The sequence below is a fragment of the Oryx dammah genome, unplaced genomic scaffold, assembly GCF_014754425.2.
Source record: "Oryx dammah isolate SB20612 unplaced genomic scaffold, SCBI_Odam_1.1 HiC_scaffold_25, whole genome shotgun sequence".
Taxonomy (NCBI): Eukaryota; Metazoa; Chordata; class Mammalia; order Artiodactyla; family Bovidae; genus Oryx; species Oryx dammah.
In genome coordinates, this window is record NW_024070209.1 from 7,097,084 (window position 1) to 7,118,057 (window position 20,974).

Sequence of the window (20,974 nt, forward strand, 5' to 3'; positions counted from 1 at the left end):
TCAAAAATAGAAACTCATTTTCTTTCCTCTTAATTTAGCTTCAATCATGAGACAGTGAAACAGGACGGCCATCATAAGGTCCGCATGGCCCCAAGGTCTAGTATTCAATGATGTGTGTCTGAAGTCAGCTTATATACTACAGATCTGCCAAGGATGAATCCTCCTTGCAGGGGGCAGGGGTATTAAGCAAGACAAAATCATGGCTGTAAATAGTTTGCTTGTGAATTTTAAAAATTATTTTTAATTGGGTAATAATTGATTTTTAAATTATTTTTAGTTGGAGGATAATTGCTTGCTTGTGATTTCACGTGATTAATTTTTTTGGTAGAGATACTGACAGTTCTTTGCAACTATCTGTCTTAGGGAATATCATCAATCTCCTAGGTGGGAGCTTTGCCATTGGATGTTGCAGACTCGACCTGAATCATCTTGAGAATCGGTTCTCAGCACCTGCTCTCGCTTGAGAAACTGAGAATGAGACTTTGGGTCTTGGGAATTCTAACTGCTCTCATACTTTCCACATCAGCTAGGTTTAGTAAGTATTGTTTTTGAACTGAGATTTAAAACAATTTTAATTAGGTAATTACAAGAACATGTGCCTTGCTATCCAATTGCTCTAACTGAATGGCAATGTGGAGAGTTCATTTATGTTCTACAGTTACTGTTTTTTTAAAATTCATTTGTTACTTATTTTTGCTTGCTCTGGGTCCTTGTTGCTGCAAACAGGCTTTTTGTAGTTCCAGTGACCAGGGGCTACTCTTCTTTGTGGGTTGCCCTGCGGCATGTGGAATATTACCAGACCAGGGATCGAACGTGTGTCCTCTGCATTAGCAGGGGGATTCTTATCCACTGCACCACCAGGGAAGTCCTTAGAGTTATTCTTCATCAGCAGTTCTTCATTTGTCCCCTTTATGGGGATAAATTTTTTATAACAAATACAGCATCATTTTGATTTAATGCATTCAAATACACCAAAATGTACCATGATGCCTGCACATAGAAGGTATGGTCAGCGTTTGTTGACTCAACAACATGCTTTGTGTAGGTGGACTTGGCTGCTTTTCTTTGGAGCAACGTGGAGGATCAAGGTCCAGGTTAAACCACTAATTTATGTACCCACTGTTAGTCGCTCAGTTGTGTCCAACTCTGCCATTCCACGGACTGTAGCCTGGCAGGCTCCTCTGTCCATGGACTTTTCCAGGCAAGAATACTGGAATGGATTGCCATTTCCTTCTCCAGTGTACCCATTAGAATATTTCATAAAAGAGCTTAGATGATTTACTTATTCTTTCTCAAAGTATCACAAAGTATGACAGCTTTCTCGATTTAATCTTGCTACTGTTTAATCATTAAGTCATGTCCGACTCTTAGAGACCCCATAGATTGTAGCCTGGCAGGCTCCTCTGTCCAAGAGATTTCCCAGTCAAGAATATTGGAGCCAGTTTCCATTTCCTGCTCCAGGGGATCTTCCTGATCCAGGGATCGAACCCGAGTCTCCTGCATTGGCAGGCAGGTTCTTTACCACCAAGCCACTGGGGAAGCTTAGAAGGGGATATTTAGAATAGCAAAATTGTAACCTTTTCATATGATCACTTCAAGAAATTTATGTGTTTGTTTGTTTGTTTTTAATTTGCAGGGCCATATTTGGGCCTGGAAAATGAGGCTTTAATTGTGATATGTCCCAGAAAAGAAAACTTTTCATACCGTGTGGACTGGTATTACTCAAAAACCAACAAAAGTATTTCTACTCAGAGAGGAAATCGGATACTTGCCTCGGGGAACCAACTCAGGTTCCTCCCAGCCAAAGTCAGCGACTCTGGATTTTATACCTGCGTTGTCAGACGGTATTATCCAGGCCTGCTCTTTTGTCCTTAACAACTGATATTCCGAGCTGCCTCACTTCTCTTCCCTTTCTAGACCTCTCTGGAACAGTCAAACTGATGAAGTAATCTGAATAAAAGAGCACTTCTAGGAATGTCTTCGTGGTGAAGTTCAGGGGTGGTTTAACTATTTGTTATTATTACTTGGAGCCACTGCAAAGCATGCAGTATTTTAGATCCCCAAACAGGGACTGAGCTCTGCTCAGGATGTGCCCCCTGCAGTGAACTCATAGAGTCTTAACCACTGGACCACCAGGGAAGTCCCTGGTGAGCTATTTGGATGTATACTTGCAGGGCTTAACTTGTAGCCCAATTAGAAAAAGACCAGGTTGTTCTAGTGGCTGAGAAACGGAGAGCACTCACTCACTTTGAGTTCCAAATAAGAACAATCCAGGATAAAAAGCAGTGACCTAGATGTCTGACATCTAGGTTAGGCTTGTGATGAATGTAAAGGGTAGTCACCTGGGCCTTCCACCTGAGGGGCAAGCCCGAGTCCATTCCTCTACATGCAGTTGTCACAAATGGTGTGTCATAACTTTTGTGTGCCTGTCTGATAAATATAAGTTATGAGACCAACTATGTCAAAAGGCAACTCGCTCTAGCTCGGTGCCTGGGCTCTGGGGTCAGATGGTGTCAGTTTTGAATCCACGGTCCTCACTGCTTGTCTGTGTGTTGTTGCTAAGTTGCTTCTCCTTCTCTGTTCCCTCATCTGTCAAATACACATGATAACAGAACCCACTTCAGAGCCTGTTATGAGCATAAAATGAGATAATGTTACCACCATAAATGGTACATAGAAAACTCTTAATAGATACTAATTATTTTCATTATTATACTAGGTGTTGGTGTGCCAGCACATATAGTATATAGAGAAATGGTGAGGGAGTCATTTTTAAGGCTACAGTAGGGGTTATGTTTTAAGCTTTGCTGGTGGCTCAGTGGTAAAGAATCTGCCTACCAATACGGGAGATGTGGGTTCGTCCAGGAAGATCTGCTGGAGAAGGAAGTGGTAACCTGCTAGTATTCTTGCCTGGAGGACCCAATGGATAGATGAATCTGATGGGCTACAGTCCACGGGATTGCAAAGAGTCGGACACGACTGAGCAACTCAGCAGCAGCTACAAGGGGTTATATTTTATTTAAAATGTAACCAAAAAAGCAATTAAAACTTTAGATTTTAATGACTATTTTAAAATAAGAACTACTCTATATCAATTGTTTTAGGAAGAAAAATTAGAGTTGAATTATTCCATAATGTTAGTATTAAGTAAAAGTTAGAGTCAGAGTAAGTCATTCCATAATGCTAATATGAAGTAAAAATTAGAGTTGGATTAGGCTTCCCTGGAGGCTCAGTGGCAAACAACCTGCCAATATGAGAGACGCAGGTTTGATCCCTGGCTTGGGAAGATCCTCTAGGGAAGGAGATAACAATCCACTCCAGTATTCTTGCTGGATTAAGAGTTGGCTTAAGTCATTTCATAATGCTAAATAATAGTCAGTCAAAGTTAGAGTTGGATTAAATTATTGCACAATGTTAAGTGACTTTTTAAAAATTGCTTACTTTATTTTAATAGTCCTGCCTCCAATAAGACTGGATATGTGAATGTCACCATTTTTGAAAAACAACCAGATTGCAATATTCCAGATTATCTGATATATTCAACGACATCTGGATCAGAAAAAAAATCCCAAATATTTTGTCCTACAATTGACCGCTACAATTGGACACAGCCTGTTGAGTGGTTTAAGGTAAAAAAGAAACTTGCTGGGAAATAGATGAAAATACACAATCAAAATAGGTATGAAGGAATTACTAAACGTGGACTGGAACCCTTCATTTCAGAACTGTGAAGTTCTCCAAGGACCAAGGTACCTGGCACACAAGTCATTTTTGCTGATTGATGATGCAACCACCAAGGATACTGGTGATTATACATGTAAATTTATGCACAACGAATATGGAGTCGAGTATATTGTAACAGCAACCAGATCATTCACAGTTACTGGTAAGCTACTGAATATAACAAGGGCAATATCGAAAAAAGATAAAGGGAGAGAAATTGTGTCCTTCTTGTTGATTTGCCTGTATTTTATCCTCCTCCTTGAGCGTCCTCCTGCCTCATCTTTTCTTACACATCCTCTAAGATGATGCAAGGAGATTTTCTAAATTATACACCATCAAGTTTTAAGACCTTTGGGGGAGGGGCGAAATTACACTACTAATCCAAAGCCCCAATCTGCTATCTCCTCTATGTTTTAACTTTTCAAAGGTAATGCAATCACCTAACATTTTTTTGAACAGCAACTCAACTATTTGAAGAGTAAGATTAACTGTCTTTCTTCTAATGTCTTGTCAGAGTTTCTGTAAATAGAGCAGGATCTATTTACTCTCTGATATAACTAACTGGATTAGAAGTATAATGAGAAACTTTATAAAGATATACATAGATATTACTGGGTGGTTTTCAATCTTGATTTGCAAGGCTTTCATCATCATCTACAAATTTAGGTAGGTCATTTAATTCTAATTTTTATTTCAAGTTCACTTTACATTCTATAAAAATCCATCAGGGGAAAGGCTTCACAATCAAACTCGACAGATCTACAAAGAGTTGGGGTCTCCTCAGCATAGCTTGATCTATAGGTAGAGATGAAACCTATATGCCTGGCACATTTCTTTGGGCAGAACAATAGTGGACAAGAGTTTTGTCTGGAGTTTTCCAGGGCTCTGCCCCTGTAAAATGTGCAGCACTGGACCACATCTGTGCTCGTATCTCTCAGTGTTCAACATCAAACCCCAGAGAGGTCCTTAATCACAGCATTCTGAAATAAGTGAGAATCAAGGGGTACAGGAATGCATCCGTGCTCCATTGGAACTAACTTCTAATTCAGTTCGTTACATTAGAGATAAAATAGGCTTCTCTCTTTTTACAGAACCTCTGAGAATATTTTTAACATGTCTAAGCAAGGCTGCAGTCCATGGGGTCGCTAAGATCGGACACGACTGAGCGACTTCACTTTCACTTTTCACTTTCATGCATTGGAGAAGGCAATGGCAACCCACTCCAGTGTTCTTGCCTGGAGAATCCCAGGGACAGGGGAGCCTGGTGGGCTGCCGTCTGTGGGGTCGCACAGAGTCAGACATGACTGAAGTGACTTAAAAAAAAAAAAAAGCAACAATGCTACACAAGCCACACAGGTGGAAGCTTGCAAGCAGGAATGTAGACTGATGTGTTTATCACTTTCACGGGTCTTTGGAAATCCTCCCTGTAGTGTTATGCCTATTCTATAGAATCGAGGTTTTCTGGCAATTGCTACATTATGCAATTCATTTAATGGTTTGCATAGTATTTGTTTTAACAATAAAAAAAGAGAAGAGAAAATTTAAAAAAAAACATAGCTAGTAACAGAAAGGTATTGCTTGGCTGTTTTTGTTTCATTTGTGTGCGTGTCGGGGGGGGTGTATGTGTATACATGTGTATTTGTTGCCATGGATCACTATCGAAAAATCTGAGAAACGTCAATATGAAATAGGACAGAAATATGAAAATACAACCTTTGTATTGACTACTCAATGCTCTCCAAATATTGAAATTCTGTCTTTGTCTTTGATTTCAGAGGAGTGGGGCTTTTCTTTGCCTCCTGAAATTAAAGCGCCTCCACAAAATGAAATAAAGGAAGTGGAAATTGGTAAGAAAACTATAAGAATGCTGTAAAATTTTTGCCTGGAAAATCCTTCCATGTGACCCGGGGGTCAGGCTATCTCCATAGTAGGTCTTGAGGATTAAATGAGATATACTTGCAAGCACCCACCTTGGGCACTTTCTAAAATTAGGGACATGTGCTCACCACCATATACAGCACTTATATTTGTACTGTGCTCTGCTTTGCTGTTTGCTTTTTGGTACTTTCACCCGTGCTGCCTCGTTTCCCTCTTGCTTCTGTCCAGGAGGTAGATATTGTCCCACTTTAAGTTTATGGATGGTTAGGCTTAGACAGATCAATGTGTGCTGTGTGCTAAGTCACTTCAGTCATGTCCCACTCTTTGTGACGCTATGGACTGTAGCCCGCCTGGCTCCTCTGTCCATGGGATTTTCCAGGCAAGAATATTTGGGGTGGGTTGCCATGCCCTCCTCCAGGGAATCTTCCCAACCCAGGGATCCAACTCGCAACCCACATCTCTTACATCTGCACTGGCAGGCAGGTTCTTTACCACTAGCCACCTGGGAAGCCCCATCTTTCTATTAGAACATTAGAGTACCTTGTGTTCCAATTGTGTGTTATACCGTTGTCATCTCCTGGGAGATTCTAAACACCTCTTCTCTCTTCAGATGCCTCTTGTTTGTTTTTTTAGTATTTTTAAAGTCCTTCCTGAATTTGTTACAATATTGCTTCTGTTTTTGGCTTTTTGGCTGTGAGGCATATGGGATCTTTTAGCTTCCCAACCAGGGATTGACCTCACACTCCCTGCACTGGAAGGAGAATTCTTAACCACTGGACCACCAGGGAAGTCCCTGGATGTCTAATTCTTGACCCAGGAATTACGAACTCAGTAGGGAACAGCTGAATGCACCGTCCTAAGGCAGGAAACAGCCCTTAAGAAATGGTGGAATAGTTAGCAATCGTGGAATTGTAGCTGAGTCAGGTGAAATGGTTTTACCTACAAAGGTAATAACAGAGAGAGGAGGGGTATTTGGTAGGATGAGAAAGGAGTGGAAGACAGCCATTAAAAAGAAATTGCAAATGACCCAATTTCATTCCTTTTTATGGCTGAGTAATATTTCCCATGCCAAGTGAAAAAAGTCAGAAAGAGGAAAACAAATCTTGTATATTAATGCATATATGTGGAATCTAGACAAATGGGGCAGATGAACCTATTTGCAGAGCAGGAATAGAGATGTCAGTTACAAAATGGATGTGTGGAAACGGTGGGGGTGGTGGAATGAACTGGGAGATTGGGACTGACATATATACACCACCGTGTGAGACAGATGGCTGGTGGGAGCCTGCTGTACAGGGCAGGGAGCTCAGCTTGGTGCTCTGTGACGACCGAGAAGATTGGGATGGAGGTGGGGTGGAGTGGGGTGGGATGGATGTCCAAGAGAGAGGCGATATGTGCACACATACAGCTGATTTGTGTTGTTGTACAGCAGGAACTAACACAACATTGTAAGGCAACTATACGTGCTCAGTGGCTCAGTCGTGTCCCACTCTTTTCAACACCATGAACTGTAGCCCGCCAGGCTCCTCTGTCCATGGGATTCTCCTAGGCAAGAATAAGGAGTGGGTTGCCATTCCCTTCTCCAGGGGATCTTTCCAACCCAGGGATCGAACCTGTGTCTCCTGCATTGGCAGGAGGATTCTTTACCACTGAGCCACCTGGGAAACCCCAAACAACTATATCCCATTTTTTTTTTGTTAAAACAGCTGTACCCCAATTTAAAAAATTGTTTCAATGTATAGTAAAGGGAAATCTTAGATTATAGTGTGGCATTGGTGAAGCCTCTTTAGTTTCTGCAGCAGAGCGGGGGAGAAAGGAGAGGGGGGAGGGGCCGACCTTCACCCTGACCTGTGAGTGAAATGAAGCAGCTGGGAGAGGAGAGGAGGAGGTGAAGGGAGGGCAGAGAAAGAAGAAGGTGCTGCCGAGGAGGAAAGGAAACGGGGATCCATTTACTGCCACGCATCTGCCTGCAGTGCAGGAGACGAGGACTGGCTCCCTGGGTCGGGACGATCCCTGGAGAAGGGAGTGCGGCCCGCTCCAGTATTCTTGCCTGGAAAGTTCCATGGACAGAGTAGCCTGGCAGGCTGCAGTCCAGGGGGTCAAAAAGAGTCAGACGTGACTGAGTAACACTTTCACTTTTCTTTCATGGCACACAGAGGGGGTTCAGTGAATTTTTTTCACGTTAAATTAAATCCCATTTGAACAGAATTTTATGAATGAGTTTCTTTCCTTCTCATCTAGGAAAACCAACAAACCTAACGTGCTTGGCTTGCTTTGGGAAAGGCCCTCAGGTCATGGCTGAGGCCTTCTGGCGCGTGAACGGAAGTGAGGTTAAGAACTTTGGTGAAAGGAGAATACAAGTGACTCGGGAGCAAACACAAAGGTATTTTTAAATGGCAGTTAAAGCAGCAACCCCCACCCCCGCCTTCCCACGTGGTTTGCAACTGCACAGTAAGCACTGACAGTAACAGAGTGCCTTTTAATCCTAGTGGTGAGCTGACGTGCCGACACACTGTTTTAAAAATAGAGGCTGTAAAGGAAGAGGATTTGACATCGAAGTATGACTGTCTGGCCATGAATTTCCATGGCTTCATCACGCACACTGTAACACTAAGGAAGAAAAATCCAAGTAAGGCGTGTTTCTGAGACTCCAGTCACTTGAGTTTGCTGTATCAACTGTAAGCTGAAATCATATTCTTAGAGAATAGTGTGTTGGCGTGTGGTTGCAGGAAAATCCATCAAGACAACAGAATGCTCCATCTCACAAATTGAAGAAGGCAGGAGGAGAAAAGATTTGTCTTGGGTGTAGGCATTACACATAAATACATTGTACATAGAGACAGGTATATATTGTGTAGAGAGACAGAATTCAAAACAGAAAGGAAGCGACTGAACTGTCACTGTGCTTTTTATGATCAGCACACTCAGACACTCAGACTTGTTAAGTCAGTAAGGACACACTCCTTCTCCCTGGGAGTGAGTGCATCTTTCTTCCACTCCCTCCATGTACGACTGTGCACAATGATGGCAGCAAAAAATAGTTTCACAAACACTTCCTTCCTGAGCACCTGTTGATTCTCTCACTTGTTTGCACATCCAAGTAAAGACACTCCCTTGGTTAGATGAAGCATTTAGTCCAGTGTAACAAAGGGTGCAGGGAAATTTTTGATATCTTTTCTTGTCACTCCATGTGTGATGATGTAGAAATTATTTAATGTGTTTGTCATATAGTCACAGGGAGAGTTCAACTCCCAGTTTATACCTGTAAGTGGGGTACTGTGCTGTGCTTAGGTGCTCAGTTGAGTTGGACTCTCTGCGACCCCATGGACTGTAGCTCCGCCAGGCTCCTCTGTCGATGGGAATTCTCCAGGTAGGAATACTAGAGTGGGTTGCCATGCCCTCCTCCAGGGGATCTTCCCAACTCAGGGACCGAACCCAGGTCTCCCGCATTGCAGGTGGATTCTTTACCATCTGAGACACCAGAAGTCCAAGCGGGATACAGTCCAGATTAATTTGGATAAACCCACAGAGGCACAACTTGATTGGGAGAGATGGGAAAATTTAACTAATTTGATAGAGTTAGTCTTTGCCTGAGGTGGTCCTTGGGATTTTTCTTGTTTGAATTCAACACGAACCACTGATTTGTAAGGTTTTATAAAACAATGGAGCCACGACTACTCCAGATGATTTTAAATGCTATCGTGCTCCATGGGTCGTCAGGATTCCGCTAGTTACACACACATATATATATCCATGTCATCTCGGGATGTGTTGACCCTGATGAGATGTCATTTTATGCTGACATTTGTGGTGTTGGTGGGCACGGAAGACCCCACAGGAACAGGGAAACCACCCGACCCCAACTGTGCCATGGTGTCCTTATCCCACTGCTGTCTGTGCTCACGTTGTTTTATGAATGTTCTCTAGATTCCTATGTATTGGAATTGTTTTCTTTTTTTATTGGAATGTAATTGCTTTTGTTGTGTTCATTTCTGCCATTCAACCGAGTGAATCAGCTATGTGTACACATATATCTCCCACCTTGGATCTCTCTCCCATCCCCGCCCCCATCCCACCCCTCTAGGTCATCAGAGAGCTCCCAGCTGGAATTGTTCTCATGTTACGCATACATGTGATTTTGTTCCTTCGAATACATCTTTATATGCTAACTTTCACCTGCTTTTCTTCAAATCAACACGATTATACTCTGTCTCAACAACTGTGTAAATTAAACAAAAATTGTTGCAACTGCTTTTAATGGTCATAATAAATTCCTTTGTCTCTAATTATACAGTAAAAGAAATTACACACTGTCCTGAATTTTGAAAATGAAAACTTAAAAAGCCTATCTTCCCCTATGATTAAATATTCAGCATTTGATACCACTACTATTAATAAGAATACTGTGTACATTCAGTCGTGTCCGACTTTGCGACCCCATGGACCGTAGCCCACCAGGCTTCTTTGTCCATAGGATTCTCCAGGCAAGCATACTGGAGTGGGTTGCCGTCCCTTTCTCCAGGGGATCTTCCCAATCCAGGGATTGATCCAGGTTCCTACATTGCAAGCAGATATTTTACTGTCTGAGCCATCAGGGAATAATAATAATAATAAACATTTATTCATTGTTCTCTAAATATGAGGACCAGTCATTATTTTTCATACAATTTTTCATCTGTTTTATCAAAAATCCATAATGAAGTTACTATTACTATTGTCTACTTTTATAGATGAGGAAACTGAAACAAAGAGAGGTTGACTAATTGTGCAGTTGTACGGGCCAAGATTCAGACACAGCTTTTCCTGTTTATAAACACTTAAACGGAAAATATTCAGTGTTAGGCATCACATATAAGGGTTATTTATGCATCTGTAAAGTAACATTTAGGAAGATACTGAACTTCAACTTCTCTTAATGTCTTCAATTAACTTCTTTCTGCTTGTAAACCAGTCACATGTATAAACATTGTGCAAGAAATTGGGATTCCCTGCGCTTGCCCAGGTATTATTTTTAGAAAAAGTGACCTGGAGAGGAATCGTGCTGAAATAATTTACTTAGGGAATATCTATCATTTAAACTGATGACAACACAGACACTAGGCCCCCTGCCAATTTTGAGTTTTGAATCAGCTCACTTTGGTCATTCTTTTTACTTTTTTTTTATTAAAAAGAATTTTTTTATCTGTCGCACCATTAGGCACGTGGGATCTTAATTCCGTGACCAGGAATCAAACCTGGGTCCCCTGCAGAGGAAGTGCAGAGGCCTACCCCCTGGACTGTCAGGGAGCTCCCCACCTTGGGAATTCTTGATTTCATAGTGGTAGATAGTCAGGGAGTTGATGAAATAATGAAGGAATTTGCAAGTCTGGACCAGTGATTTTCTTTGCAAAACTGGGAGCCTATGTTTTGAGATCAAATGCAAATGAAAAGGGAATTATACAGCCAAATCTCATTTGAGTCGCCTCAAATTTATCTGTAAGTGGGACTATTTGTAAGATAGGATGGTTAATGATTTTAAAGAGGGAAGTAAACTTACAACAGCCAAAATCACTATTGATGAGCACAGTCAGTTTGTATATATCTGATACAGTCCAGATGGGGACCATCTTGCATATATATGTCGTGAAGCAATGAGTAAGGGTAAAAGTGTAGCAGTGGCTAAAACATGTTCAACAGAAGGGAAATAATGGTGTACTTAGGACCTAAAGCCCAGTAATTTGACTTTATCAAACACTCATTAGGGAGTTACAAAGTTCTTGTTTCTCCCTTTGCTTTCCTGTGACACCAACCCCAGATGTGGTAAGTCTCTAAGACCTGCTGATTATTTCTCCCTAATGCCACCAATGCCAAGCTTGTCCACTCCTTTCTCCTTATTACACGGATCTGGCCCCTCCCATACTGCAGAAACTTCCCTCTCATTCTACTCCGAGGATCTATTGGCCAAGGAAACAAAACTTCCATATCATCTGACTAATCTTGCTTGAAAAGCACCTTTATTGTTAAGGAACCACTCAACACTCTTCAGTGGATCCCACAACCAGGATACAGACAAAATTCTTTAGCTGGACCCTCCAGTCTGATCAGAACCTAGGTCTGGATCCAGCTTTCCGATCGTGTATTCCAGCAATTCCCCAAATTAGATTATCTGTCTTCCTCGGAAAATACACTCCCACGTCTGCCCTTGGAATCACAGCATCCTCGCATGCCAGGAGTGCATTTTTTCCTTTGAAACTCTCCGAGTCTTACTCAGAGACCTCCAGGGACCTCATTCTGCAGGAAGTCTCCAACTGCTAGTCCAGCACACAGTGGGCACACTTTCCTAAAATCTCTGTTAGCTAAAACTGATGCTTTCACTTCTTATCTTAGCTAAGTTTACATGTGTCTCCATATGTTTTATATTGAAAAGACCCTGATGCTGGGGAAGACTGAAGGCAGGAGGAGAAGGGGACAACAGAGGATGAGATGGTTGGGTGGGATCACTGATTCAATGCACATGAATTTGAGCAAACTCCAAGAGATGGTGAAGAACAGATAAGCCTGGCATGCTGCAGTCCATGGGGGCGTAAAGAGTCAGACATGACTGAGCGAGAACAACAACTGTATCTCTTATGCTTTGAAAATCCCCTACAATGCCTAGCCTGGTGCCTTGCACAGAGTAGAGGCTCAATAACCATTAAGTTACTGATTCTTGAAACAGCCATGAGAATTCCACGTAGGCAGTCCTTGTGTGAATCTCTTGTCCTCCCAATGGATGCCAGTACCCATGTGTTTTTATTTTCTCTTGCTTTAATAATAATAATAATCATGTTTCTCCTCCTCCATCTTTTGAATAGTGGATCAGCAAAGTACCTACTACATGCTTGCAGGATTTAGCCTATTATTATTACTAATCAATGCCTTGGTGATAATTCTAAAAGTGTTCTGGATTGAGATTATTCTGTTCTGGAGAGACATAGCTAGACCTTCTAAAACTAGGAATGGTAAGTGGCAAGTTTCAAATTGTCTTTAATAGAAAAGGTTCTATAATGGCTGTTGTTTGCTTATCTAATAATCTCTTAATAGTTATGCTACTAAACCTAGATTTTCTTTTGCTTTATTAGCGTATTATCACTAAATCTTTTTGAGTACTGAAAGGACACTCTTCATCCTGTCTGGTCATTCCTTGTGGTTCTGAAATTCACCTAAACAGCTCCAATTTTCTCCCCAGTAGAACTGCTATTGTTACTAATTCCTCAATAACAGAGTCTGTTCCCAGCCCAGAAAGGGCATTTGGGGAAATATGTACTGGTAAAAATTCATGGAATTCAAACATTTACAAAATTGTTCCTCTTTTCCAGAGGTGAACATGTTAGAAAGGTCCATCAGATTGTAGGTGTATTTTTACCAGAAATCCTGTTCCATAAAGCATCTTACCTCCCTACGTATATATACACATGAAAGGAAGCAGTTATACCTGCTAAATATGAACACCGTTCTTTCATTTGGAGGCAAATAAAATTAGATTTTCCATAGCATTACTCAACTAGAGCTAATTGTTTGATTTGTGGGAAATTCAGACCCTTTAAACATTTCTCCTCCCTCGCCACCATGAACTACCCCATGGGGAAAAGAAAAAGTAAAACTTAGATCTGCCTTTCACAGCAAAAAATCCCTTATCTGTGACTATAAATACTTATTAATATATTATTAATCAAACAGGACAATATGGTTTGAAATAAACTGGTCAGGCACTTGTCTGTGTTCAGTCTGAACAGCTTGAACTCTGTTCAAGTTCAGCTTGAACTCTGTTCAAGTCTGAGACAGTAAAAAGGAGAATGTGGACTAAGACTGGTTTCCTGATGACTGTACCGTGTGTGTGCAATCATGTCTGACTCTTTGTGACCCCATGGACTGTAGCCCGCCAGGCTCCACTGTCCATGGGATTTCCCAGGGAAAAATACTGGAGTGAATTGTCACTTCCTGCTCCAGGGGGTCTTCCCAACCCAGGGACGAATCCGAGTCTCTTGCATCTCCGCTATTGGTAGGTTTATCCTTTACCACTGTGCCACCTGGGAAGTCACTTCCTGGTGACATTTTGGTGATGGTAGATTGTTGTCATCCTGTCCAGATTCTAGAATATTTGAGGGGCTGTGGTATATTCACCAATAATCCTAAAACTCCCCGAGAAATGTCTATCAAGAGTAAAATGAGAAATTTTTAAGGACCAGTTAATAATGTTGTACTCCTTGCTCTCATGTTCAGATGGGAAGATATATGATGCTTATGTGATCTATCCACGAAGCTGCAAAAACAGTCCAGCGGGGGCTAGCTCTGTGGAGTACTTTGTTTACCAGATTCTGCCCGACGTTCTTGAAAATAAATGTGGTTACAATTTATGCATCTTTGGGAGAGACCTGCTTCCTGGACAAGGTAAACTTATCCACAACCATCAGGGACAGAAACTCTCATTCCTCAGAAAGCTAAGTGATGAGCTCTGGGATCAGGAGTTGCAATCATTATTCCAGGTCTTAGGACCAGAACTTTTAAATACTTCTCCAGAATAAGGAAGTACTTCTTTTCTTCTCCTCTCCCCATCACCACTCTGATCCTGAGGTCTTCACAGGAGTGGCAGTGATGTGAAGATAAGGTAAGTCATCCTTGTTTGTGGATCTGGCAGGGCCCAGCCCCTACTTCGGGCTTCCCTGGTGGCGCAGTGGCAGAGGCCACCTGCCAATGCAGAGATACAGGAGACACAAGTTCGATCTGAGTCGGGAAGATCCCCTGAAAAAGGGAAGGGCAGCCCATTCCAGTATTCTCGCCTGGGAAATCCCATGGACAGAGTAACCTGGTGGGCTATGGTTCTTGGGGTCACAAAGAGTTGGACATGACTGAGCAACTGAGAACATCCACCAGCCCATGTCCGCCACTAGGAGACCTGCCATCTCTGAAGTCTGTCTAGATCTGAAAGAAGAAGACTTAACATCCAAAGAATTACATTCTCCTATCCAGAGGCACTGGCTAACATGTTTGAAAGGACTCAAAGTTTTTTATAATTTTCCTGACACTGAAGAAACATTTACAAATTTATGTCCTCACAAGAACAGATAGAATTGTGTCTTCTGTTTCTTAATACTCCTAGTCAATTTCACGTGCTTTTGACAGCTGGGTCACAGTTCTAGCATTTCAGTAGTGTTTTTTCTTTCCCTCCATATTCATGTCAAGTACTACCTTAGGGACCCTCTTTTTTTTTTTTTTTTTTTTGAGGCAAGGAATACCGCTTCATTTAGAAACTAATGTCTGAAAGTAATCAACTTATTGGGGGTCAGGATGCCAGGTTCTTTTATAGAACAGAGATGGGTGGAGGAGGTGAGAAAACCAAGTAAAAAGTCCATTAATCTTTCAAACATCTCCTAGAATGGCCAGCCTCAGGGAGGGGATATGTTAATTTCCTCCTTCCTGAAGCTACTCCCAGGTGGACAGGGTCTTGAACAAAGGAACTTTGGAAACCCTCCTTCTAATGCTTCTCGAATTACTCAGGGACCAGGAAGCATCTGAGACAGGAACCAGGCAGGGTATGTTTCATAGACTGTGAGTTTAAACTGGCATTCCTGCCACAAAGAGGGATTCAAATGCCTATATGCGAGACAGCAAGAGAGACACAGATCTAAAGAACAGACTTTTGGACTCTGTGGGAGAAGGCGAGGGTGGGATGATTTGAGAGAACAGCACTGAAACACGTATATTACCATATGTGAACTAGATCACCAGTCCAGGTTCGATGCATGAAACAGGGCACCCAGAGCCGGTGCGCTGGGACAACCCAGAGGGAAGGGACAGGGAGGGAGGTGGGAGTGGGGCTCAGAATGGGGGACACATGGTGGATACACCCATGGCTGACCCATGTCAATGTATGGCAAAACCCACCACAATATGGTAATTAGCTTCCAATTGAAATAAATAAATAAATTTTTTGAAAAAGAAATGAACACATCACAGGTGAATCTGATTTATCCTGAAATATTTAGGTACTGTTAATGGCCTAGTACCAGCTTGGGAGAACTGTAGAGTATACAGTTCAGGAAGATGTAACCCACATCTCTCCCGAGGTGCCCTTCTTCTCCACACTGGCTGTTTGTGGGCCCCATGGACTGTAGCCCTCCAGGCTCCTCTGTCCATGGAATTGTTCAGGCAAGAATACTAGAGTGGGTTGCCATTCCCTTCTCCAGGGGATCTTCCTGACCAGGGATGGAAGCTGCATCTCTGTTTCCTGCACTGGCAGGCAGGTTCTTTACCACTAGCGCCACCCATGTCCTCTGATCTCACCTCAACCAAAATAAATAAAACCAACACCAAAATTCACTTTTCCCTTAGAAAAATTTCATAACTGGCCCATGCAGTGCATTTCTTCTCATGACAGTTACCCACCACTGGCTCTTTCAAGCCCGCTCTGCACCCCCCGCTCCATCCAATGGCCTGGTGACTGATCTTTATGGGAGGCATCATCTGCTCCATGCCGGGCTTGGCCAACGGGAGGCACAGGCCCGGGCTCGGAGGGCAGGGTGTACCCCTGGGCCCCTCCGGGCGGGGCAGCCTCAGTGGCCGTGCTTCTCCCTGCTGAGCACTGGCCCCTGTTGGCTTGGGCTCCATAACCGTTCCCACCCTTCACACCTGGAAGGTGACTGTCACTCTCTGATGTTACCAGGTGTGGAGGTCTGAGCATCTCTCATAGATTTCCCTTGGCTCCGCCCACATCTTTTATAAGCTGTCCTTTCATTAAACTCTCTCCACTCCGTGCTTCCAAGTATTTCAAGATTTCTGTTAGGATCTCCTGACACAAGGTCTCTGGCTGGCACCGTTCGACACTGATTTCCTGCTTCCAACCCTGTGGACTGGCAGTCTTTGGCCCCTGCTCTCCAAGAATGTCTGGACTTTTTTATTATCATTATTATTCATGGTTGTGCTTCCTTCATCACTCTCTTCCCTCCTTGCCTTGACAGCTGCGTGTTTCACATGTTTTCAGTCCACCCAGGAGTTAAGGGAAATCACCATAGTTGATGGTCCATAAACGGTGACTTGACAAAAGGATCTCATCTTCCTTAACATTTTCCTAGTTTGAATCAAATTAGCTTCTAAAAGAGAGACTACTGGGGGTTGTGGGGCGGGGGAAGCAAAGTGGATCCAAGACTTCCTGGAGACTTGAGTCAGTTCAGAGAAGCAAAGGTTCCTGAGTTTATGCTCTTCAACAAGAGAGTTAAAATTCTAAGTCAGAGTGAGAGTGGCATGGAAGTATACACATTACAAGGTATCAAATAGGCTGCTGGTGGGAAGCTGCTGTACAGCACAGGGGACTCAGCTGGGTGCCCTGTGATGACCTAGAGGGTGGGATGAAGCAGGGGTGGGCGGGGAGGATCAAGACAGATGAAGTAAGTGAAATAAAGTCACTCAGTCGTGTCCGACTCTTGGCGACCCCATGGACTGTAGCCTACCAGCCTCCTCCCATGGGATTTTCCAGGCAACAGTACCAGAGTAGGGTGCCATTTCCTTCTCCAGAGGATCTTCCCCACCCAGGGATCGAACCCGGGTCTCTGTATTGTAGGCAGACACTTTACGTCTGAGCCATCAGGGAAGTCAAGACAGATGGGATATGTGTATACTTGTGGCTCAGATATGCAGATGACACCACCCTTATGGCAGAAAGTGAAGAGGAACTCAAAAGCCTCTTGATGAAAGTGAAAAAGGAGAGTGAAAAAGTTGGCTTAAAGCTCAACATTCAGAAAACGAAGATCATGGCATCCGGTCCCATCACTTCATGGGAAATAGAAGGGGAAACAGGGGAAACGGTGTCAGACTTTATTTTGGGGGGCTCCAAAATCACTGCAGATGGTGACTGCAGCCAGGAAATTAAAAGACACTTACTCCTTGGAAGAAAAGTTATGACCAACCTAGACAGAATATTGAAAAGCAGAGACATTACTTTGCCAACTAAGGTCTGTCTAGTCAAGGCTATGGTTTTTCATGTATGGATGTGAGAGTTGGACTGTGAAGAAAGCTGAGCGCCAAAGAATTGATGCTTTTGAACTGTGGTGTTGGAGAAGACTCTTGAGAGTTCCTTGGACTGCAAGGAGATGCAACCAGTCCATTCTAAAGGAGATCAGCCCTGGGTGTTCTTTGGAAGGAATGATGCTAAAGCTGAAACTCCAGTACTTTGGCCACCTCATGTGAAGAGTTGACTCATTGGAAAAGACTGTGATGCTGGGAGGGATTGGGGGCAGGAGGAGAAGGGGCCGACAGAGGATGAGATGGCTGGATGGCATCATCGACTGGATGGACATGAGTGTGAGTGAACTCTGGGAAATGGTGATGGACAGGGAGGCCTGGTGTGCTGCAGTTCATGGGGTCGCAAAGAGTCGGACATGACTGAGCAACTGAACTGAACTGAACTGAACTGATGGCTGATTCATGTTGTTGTATAGCAGAAACTAACACAACATTATAAAGCAATTATCCTCCAATTAAAATTTAAAAAATTTTAACAATGCTAAGTCATTTTGCAATATGTAAACAATATTCTAGGAAGATAATGTGTAGATAATTCCTCTGTCCATGGAATTCTCCAGGCAAGAATACTGGAGTGGGTACTTGTTCCCTTCTCCAGGGGATCTTCTGGAATCAGGAATTGAACCGGGGTCTCCCGAATTGCAGACGGGTTCTTCACCAGTTGGGCTACCAGGGAAGCCACAATGTGTAGACATTGAACCTGAATTCCAAGCCTCCTGCTATGTAACTGTAGGTTCCCCCTGAGCTGAAGAACTCTGGACTGCTCTGCCTGGGAGAGGAGAGGGCTTGACATTTGTGCGGTGACAGCGGTGTGCGGGTTCTTACCTCTTCCGCCGTGTCTTTTATCACTAGATGTAGCCAGCACAGTGGAGACCAGCATCCGGATGAGCAGGCGGCATCTCTTCATCCTCACTCCCGAGATCGTGCACAGCAAGGAGTTCGCCTACGAGCGGGAGATCGCCTTGCACAGCGCCCTCATTCAGCAGGACTCCAAGGCCATCCTCATTGAAATGGAGGCTCTGTGCCCTCCTGGCGGCCTGCAGTTTGAGGAGCTTCAGGACTCCCTTAAGCATCTCATCAAAGTGCAGGGGACCATCAGGTGGAGGGAGGACCACGTGACCAACAAGCGGTCCCTGAATTCCAAGTTCTGGAAACACGTAAGGTACCACATGCCACCGGTGCCAAGTCGACTCCCCAGGAGAACTCCAAGCTTGGCATCCTTGAGTGCCCAGGGGTAGTAGTGCTTGCTTTGACGGCGAATGCATCCCGTGTTGTGGAGCTGAATTTCTCCTAGCTGGGTCACGCTGCTGTACCAGACACTGAGCTCCAGAAATAGGACTATGGCGGAGGGATTTCAGACCTCAGGCTTCATGCTCTAACTTTACTTCCGCTTCCCTGATTCCGGGTGCATGCAAAATGCCCAGGGATTTTCAGCCTCAAGCTCCCTGACTCCTAACCTCACGTTCCATCGCCCTTGGCTAGTCCTTCTCCATTGTGGTTTAGCATCTTCTAGCTACTCTTTCCTCTCCCTCACTCTCTCATTCTCTCTCTCTGTATTCCTTGTCTATATTACATATTTTGAACATATTTTGAAAGTTTTAGAATTAAATTTTCATGTAATCTTAAAGAACACTCAGATCATCTCTAGCGGAACACTGGTATTAAATCTTCCTCACTCTGCCAGAAAGTGTTCGAGTTTATTCAACCAGATGCTAAGGCCTTTTTATCATCTCAATATTGCCGATTCTGTTGGTGTACCTCACTCAGTTATCCAATTGTCATTATATTTGTTAGTTTTGATTCTAAAATTTATTTCATATGAGAGAAGTGAGAATAATCATACCAAACTCCTTGTATTTCTGTGCTAATCAAGTGAAAAATAAAAGTATTTAGACCAGAGTAAGAATTCACTAAATAGTGACAACTTGTTATAACATTTTCTTATAATGTGGATTTCATTCTCTGTCCTCTTAAGCAGAGGTCCCCAGTCTCTGAGATCTAATGCCTGATGCTCTGTGGTGGAGCTGATGTAATAATAATAGAAATAAAGTGCACAAGAAATGTAATGTGCTTGAATCATTCTAAACCACCCCCCACCCGCCGTCCATGGAAAAACTGTTTTTCATGAAACCGGACTTTGGTGCCAACAAAGTTGGGGACCACTGCTGTAAAGAGTAAATTCTCTCCAGATTCACTACCACCTAGAATGACAGAGGCTTTTCTGATTCATGAACACAGGATATTTTGGAACTGATTTTATTTCCTTCTTTGCATTAACTACTTGAAAGCATAAAGCCAAATCTGGAAACTTTCTATAGCAAATACATGAGATATCATAACAGGGAGTTGAAAATAATCTCTTCCCTAGCTCCATAATAAGAGAAACTGAAAAATTGGGGGTAATAAAAATTTCAAATGTCTGCTGATAATTCTCACCTTACTAGTCTCTTTGGGAGAGGCAGTTCCTTTTCAGAGAAAAGTAAAGTAAGAATTTTTCCAGGTTTTACCTATTCATTTTTTAAATCACCAATTGATTAGCAGACATTTAAAATTTTGATTATGCCCAACTTATCCATTTTTGTTACATGGATAGTGTTTTCTGTGTCCTAAAAAAAATTTTTTTTTTTTTGCTTATCCCAAGGTCATGGCGAATTTGTCTTATGTACTGTTATGAACTGTGTATGATTCCAGCTTTTATGTTTAAGTCTATCGTCTATTGTAAATTAATATTTGTATGTAGAAATATCCCCCCATAGGGATACCCAGTTACTTCAGCAACATTTGTAAAATACTTTTCATTCCCTACTGAACTGACATGGTATCTTGGTTAAATAGCTATAGACTATACATGTGAAAGTGAAAGTTCCTCAGTCATGTCTGACTCTTTGTGACCCCATGGACTATACAAGTCCATGGAATTCTCCAGGCCAGAATACTGGAGTGGGTAGCTTTTCCCTTCTGCAGGGGATCTTCCCAACCCAGGGATCAAACCCAGGTCTCCTGCATTGCAGGCAGATTCTTTACCAGCTGGACCACAAGGGAAGCCCAGACTATATATGTATGGATCTGTTCTTTTATTTTCCACATATACATTCATGCTAATATCACACTACCAAGATTACTATTGCCTTGTTGTAAACCTTCAAGTTGCTTTGATTCCTCTCTTTTCTTTAAGATTGTTCTGCCTTTTTAGATGGTTTACATTTTCATATGATTTTTAGAATGTTTCAGTTTTTTTTGAAAACTCCTCCTATGACTGAATATACAGACTATAAATTCTGTAGTTTGTGGAGAGTAGATATCTTAACAATGAGTCTCCCATTCATAGACATGGTCT

At 42.7% G+C, this 20,974-nt stretch overlaps 1 protein-coding gene across 1 annotated transcript; it reads left to right on the forward strand.

The window, feature by feature from the left end:
* Positions 1-368: 368 nt before the first annotated feature.
* IL1RL1 (interleukin 1 receptor like 1) lies at positions 369-19,317 on the forward strand. Its single transcript, XM_040223816.1, has 10 exons — positions 369-544; positions 1,637-1,844; positions 3,455-3,629; positions 3,724-3,886; positions 5,499-5,570; positions 7,843-7,984; positions 8,091-8,230; positions 12,435-12,581; positions 13,843-14,010; positions 18,490-19,317. The coding sequence occupies exons 1-10, from the start codon at positions 475-477 to the stop codon at positions 18,873-18,875; spliced, it is 1,671 nt and encodes a 556-aa protein (XP_040079750.1). The 5' UTR covers positions 369-474; the 3' UTR covers positions 18,876-19,317.
* Positions 19,318-20,974: the final 1,657 nt, after the last annotated feature.